The sequence below is a fragment of the Otolemur garnettii genome, unplaced genomic scaffold (assembly GCF_000181295.1).
Source record: "Otolemur garnettii isolate 467f Iridium unplaced genomic scaffold, OtoGar3 scaffold00006, whole genome shotgun sequence".
In the NCBI taxonomy this organism is placed as follows: domain Eukaryota; kingdom Metazoa; phylum Chordata; class Mammalia; order Primates; family Galagidae; genus Otolemur; species Otolemur garnettii.
The window spans coordinates 7,193,785-7,199,941 of NW_003852401.1; the positions used below are offsets into that span (position 1 = coordinate 7,193,785).

The following is a 6,157-nucleotide window of genomic DNA, read 5'->3' on the forward strand; positions in this document are numbered from 1 at the left end:
CCCAGGCTTCTTCCTTACTTTTCAACATGACATATTGGCTCAATAGTTTTCAGTATGGTTCCCTCTAACTTAGGGACGTCCAACCTATGGCCCATGGGCCTCATGCTGATTCTGTGAGAAATTTTTTTGCTAATCTGTGGTGTTGGATATCATGAGCAATATGCAAAGGCCTTTTTTTTTTCTAATCAGGGTATCTGGTCTTTAATGTGTAACCCAAGACAACTCTTATTCTTCCAATGTGTGGCAGAGAAAAAGGAAAAAGGTTGGATATCCTGCTAACTGATGTAAATTCAAATGAGACACTAGAAGGAAGAAAAAGTCTGCTATCCAACAAATAATGAAAGTATTTGAGTGTTTGATCCTGTATCATCCTTATAAATGAGCCACAACATAGAAGCATAGCTTTAGCCTTAGAAATGTGGCTTCTCTAAAGCTTTAAAATTTTTTTGTCAAAAAAAAAAAAATTCCTTTATATGAAATGTCTAGAAAAGGCAAATCCATAGAGGCAAAAAGTAGATTAGTGTTTATCTGGGGCTGAGGGTGGGAATAAATATGAACTACATACGAATGAGCAGAAGAAATTTGGAGAGAATAATGGAAATGTTCTAAAAATGTTCCAACATTTCTGCTGGTTGCAGAAATCTATAAATTTATTAGAAAACATTTTATTGTACACTTTAAGATAAAATGGTGAATTTTATGATATGTAAATTATAGTTCAATACAGCTATTTGAAAAATAAAACTATGACTGTCAGAAGTGGCAGCACTGGTAAATTACACCCATAGGAAGATCCCATGTACATTGCTATTAAAAAAAGGTGGGAGAGAACAGATCAGAAAGGGATTATGGAGGAAGGGCACAAATGAGCATAAGGCCAACAGACGAAAGTAGGGTGGGAATTAAGCCTAGGAACCAAGGATCCCCTCCACACGCTGAAGCCACTTGCAAGACATACAATAAGTGAAAAAGTAATTTACTCTCAGGTCACAAGTTAAAATGGCCAGAAGAATAAGCTCAAGAAAGATTCAGCTAAAATTACTTCATTCTGAAACTTTACAAAATACAACAGTTTATTCTTATTTATCTCAAGCATGGTTTTAAAATAAAGATGAGAATGTACCAAGGTATCATGGCACTATACAACATCATTTAGACTGATTCCTTCATTACTGCAGAGATTATATTGGACTGGACCAAGTAAAGTAAAAAGAGGCAACGTTGATTTTACAGGTCTGACGTGTTTGCCAATCTGCCAGAGCAAACAGCTTGATTCTTTACCACTTTATTCTTAACCAGATCTTGGCCACCCCTCAGCCCCCTTACCCTACTTTTCTTTAAATTCATACTGGACAGTCAAAAGGATATTATTTTTCATTTGTTCTAGCTAGGTTAATATAATGACCACAAATTAAATCTTGTAGAATGTATCACCAGTTATGAAAAGTAAAGATAGAATTTATAAAACAAATACAAGTGCTAAACACTTATTTTAAGGGTTTTATGCTATTGTTTCTCACTTTGCTATACAATTGTAAGGTGATATATATCTCAAAAAAATTACAAATGTTAGTGCTATATGATTTACATTATAACCTCCTCACTTCCAACCAAGATACTTGGTAAATTGTGATATATAGAACCTTCCACAAGGTAATACCTTGTTGGACAAGGAAAAAAAAAAGTCTATTTGATAATGATTAATTAGAAAAATTCCAGAATGAAAACTCAAAATATACAGTTCAAGTGACTCTGCCAATGCTCATGTTACATATTCATTTTACTCTAATGAATGTATTTTTACTTACCTAGACTTAAGATTGGCTTCTGCTGACTTGCTGGAGTCTGTAGAAGAAGTAAAGCTATTCCAATTATGACCAGTTCAACAGGAAAATCCTAAAAGAATGGGGGTGGGAGGGAGATAAAGCGTTATTGAAGAAGATCCCAGAACCATGGTTTTTTAGAACATATCCAAAAGACTATATTTAACATCAAAGACTGCAAGCCTATTATATAAAATTACCTATACAGCAAGCCTGCCCTACAAAAGAAATAACTGGTCAATGCCACATAGTCACACATAAATTCAAAATATTATGTGACAGCAACAGGCTATAAACAGGCTATAAACCAGATAATTCAGAGGGAAAACTCTCTAACACAAACATTAACAAAGTCTTCAAAACAGTTTTTGCAAACTGTTGAAAACTGCCTGAAAGACTAAACTTAATAATATTATGTTTCTGAAAAGCATCTCAATTTTCTACTTAACTAATACCAAAGTGATTCATATATATAATAAGCATAATTTATTACACTAAACAAATTTTTAATATATCACATTATAATGAAAGAAATATTAGTGCTAGGGAGGTTAGAGATTATTTTAAAATTACAGTAATTTGTTAAGCATATTTAAATATAGCAAAGCAATAACCACAGAAACACAAGATCATTATGTTCACCATATGTATAAAACAATGAAGAGAATGTACACTAGATTCTAATAAATAAAATGCAAGTGACATAAAAAGTTATTTTCCAATAACAAGAAAAATAAAGTAAACCTCAATGTATTATGGAACTAACGAAGAAAGGTCCAGCTAAAATTACTTCCTTTCTGAAATTTTACAGAAGTACCTGCAGAAAAGAAGTACCTATGACTCATAAGACAAAAAAAAAGAAAGAAAGAAAAAAGAAATCTGTGAGTTAGAGCTACGTGTTAAAAAAACACTTGCGAGAAAACAATTTAGTCTGACACACTCAGAAGTTATAATCATAGAGATACTATCAACTCTAACACAAATTAATAAAGACACTCTGTTTTACTATTTGAAGAGTAGAATTAATCAAACTTCAAAATCTCTTAATGTGCTTATTTATAAACTTTTGAGAAAATAGCAAAAGAAGGAAATCAATTTGTGAGCTGTATAAAAATGGAATATATTCCACTGTGTTTCCTTTGGGACTATATCTGTTCACAGTTTTGATATACAGTTGAAAATAATGAAGTTAATGCTTATCTACTTGAGGATCGTAAGTACATTTTAAAACCAATGCACTTAACAATATATACCATCACATCATTCTTGGCTATATATTTTCCTCAATTTCACTTCAATTTCTGCACAACCATAAAGAACAAAAAGAAAACCAGCTAGATCATTTAAATTTCAAATGTACCATCTTCTGAGCAATCAGAGACAAACAGAAGCATTGGCGTATACTAACACCAGAAAGCCTTTTTGACACAAGCTATGACAAGCAAGGGCCACAGAGTAGCTTTTTAGGGCTCTGACATGGAATAGAAGATTTTTAAGTGGATAGAACATAAAGGTATAAAGACAAAAATGAAAATGACTGTCTCTAGGAAGGGTGAAAGTGACCTGTTTAGAATAGAGGGTAAAAGGAATAGAGCTAGAGATTCAAGACATGGAAATACAGAAAAGTAAACAGTGGAGGATTTGACTAGATGAATTTTAAACTGCTAACAATTCTGAAAGGTTACAATTTTTTTATTTTCACTGACTGATTTTTAATGGACACCTAAGGATGAGTGCTATTTAATGAGTTTTTTGTTTTGTTGTTTTGTTTTAATAAAAGCCTGTGTCGGCTATCCTGTGGGCCGATTCAAAGCCTACAACCACTACTGTGGCAACTGACACTGCACAAGTACAACCTAGCAGCTCTGCTCCCAGGTCCCGCCACGTGCCTCTTGCTCCCTGCCCCAGAACAGCCAGCTCTGAAAGTACAGGAAGTTAAAGCCCCCCAAGACAAGGCTTGACACTTGACAAACTGCCAATAGGAACCCACAGATAAATGTTTCTCCCTTTATTCTGGATCCTTCTGGGGGGTTCTGATACATATTCCATAGGCTTCTCAGAACATTCTGTCGTATCAATCACTGCTGGTAGCAGTGGCCCATCAGATAATAATTGTGTTCCCTCTCCCACCTTCCCTGTTTCACTCCTCCTGTTCCTGTACACCTGCTTCCTGGGATCACACCTTTGCAGATGAACTCCAGTCACATAAGCTTTTTTGTTGGAAACCCAGGCTCTACTTTGGCCTTTAGGGAAATTCATGTTAACTCAGAGCCTAGCTAGACAAAGGAAATAAAATATAAAAGAGAAGTAAATATCTTTATACTGGCCAGAGACTTCAGAGGAGTCCCAATAACAGAAAACACCTGGAGTCTATACTTTTTGTTCTTAATTCAAATACAAGATATGCCTAAACACCAGCTATGTACCAGGCACTAAATACATGTACTGGGGTCTAAGGATGCTATTGTGGACAAAATAGGCTCTTTTCTCAAGAATTTTACAGTCTAATGGAAAAGTTTTTTGTTTTGTTTTGTTTTTAAAGTGAGAACAAAGTGGAAGAAAGGCTATATCCCTTAGCAAATAGAACAAAGATGGCAGCTGAGCTCACACAATCTACCAGTGTCACAGGTTTGGGCAGAGCTGACTGAAACGCGAGAATGAGACCGTCTCGCTAATGATAGAATTAGACCACCACCCTTTCTGCAAATTCTAATCAATTAATTGGAACTAGGCATTGAGGATCAACAGCTACTAACATCATAAAAAGAATTGCACATACACATTATGTGCATCATGATAAAACAACACTCACAATAGATTTGGAAACAAACAAATAAACAAACAAAAAAAAAAACAGTTGAGCCTGTAAACTAACTACCCTTGAGCAGAAAAATGTCTGAATGCAATCAACAAAATCCAGAATGTAGAAAACCACATAGCTCAGTCAATATAGAAATTTCAAGGAAGAAAACGGGTTGCACAACACACACATCAAAACTGTACTGCAGTGTTTAGAAATATACACTAATGCTAAAACTATGGAGAAATACAAGGCAGTGACTACTATAGAAGTCAGGATAGTCAGATTGTGATTAGGACTAAGTCTGTGGAAAGCTTCTGGGGTGGCTGCAAAGTTCTATTTCAATATCTCTGTGAGTTTAATAAACACTGACTAGTGATTTTCATGCACACTAGTTTGAACCATTTGACTGAAGTGTAAGCTTCACAAAGCTTGTCTGGTTTTAACTAACTGCTATTAGCGAAGTGTTTGCCATAGGCATCTGCTTAATAAATATATGCTGGGGCAGAGGGCAAGGACATAATAAAATAGCAGAGAATGATACTAAAAAGGACCAAATTATAAAATAATAATTGATAATTATATCTGGCCAGGCACAGTGGCTCACGAGTATAATCCTAGAACTCTGGGAGGCCAAGGCGGGTGGATTGCTTGAACTCAAGGAGATCAAGACCAGCCTGAGCAAGAGTGAAACTCTGTCTCTACTAAAAATGGAAAAACTAGCCAGGCGTCGTGGCCCACGCCTATAATCTCAGCTAGTCAGGGAAGGAGGCAAGAGGAATGCTTACGCCCAAGAGTTTCAGGTTGCTGTGAGCTATGACACAACAGCACTCTACCCAGGACGACAGAGTGAAATTGTGTCCCCCCAACACCCCAAAAAGATAATTATGTCTCCTGCTCAAATAAACCTAGTACAAGCATGCAGGAACAATACAGGACATTACATTCACAGATGAAACTCCTGGTAACCCATCTCTATGAAATATTTTTCTACACAGCATTTATATACAAAATATTATTTATCCATATATACCTACATATCTCTATATACTATGAAACACATATTATATAACACTTACATCTATACTTGGTCACTACAGAAGTTTTGAGACAGACTGTGTTATGGTCCATTATTTCACTCCCAAGAAACACAGTCAACAGCCTCCCTTCTGAGCAAGTTTCACCTTGCTCAGCTTAGCATTGTTGGGGGAGCTTCCCTTCTGTCCCTGAAGATTTTACATTTCTTGATTTTTGTGTATCTCAAAACTTTCATGATGACCCATGTATATAATAGGTATAATTATAATAGATAAAATTATACAGCTGGGGCGGCACCTGTGGCTCAAAGGAGTAGGGCGCCAGCCTCATATACCATAGGTGGCAGGTTCAAACCCAGCCCTGGCCAAAAACTGCAAAAATAAAATAAAATAAAATAAAACAGCTGAATAGAAGTTTAATATATGGTTATTTTATCACTTCTAATATAAAATTATTATATGTCTTATATGTGAAATATATAACAAATATACAAATA

At 35.3% G+C, this 6,157-nt stretch overlaps 1 protein-coding gene across 1 annotated transcript in view; it reads right to left on the reverse strand.

Annotated features, from left to right (window-relative positions):
- The window catches only part of FOCAD (focadhesin), a 269,998-nt gene that overhangs the window by 215,117 nt on the left and 48,724 nt on the right, over positions 1-6,157 (reverse strand). Inside the window, exon 5 of the mRNA XM_023508417.1 lies at positions 1,809-1,896. Coding sequence (XP_023364185.1) covers positions 1,809-1,896 — 88 coding nt within the window. The remainder of the gene's footprint in view (positions 1-1,808; positions 1,897-6,157) is intronic.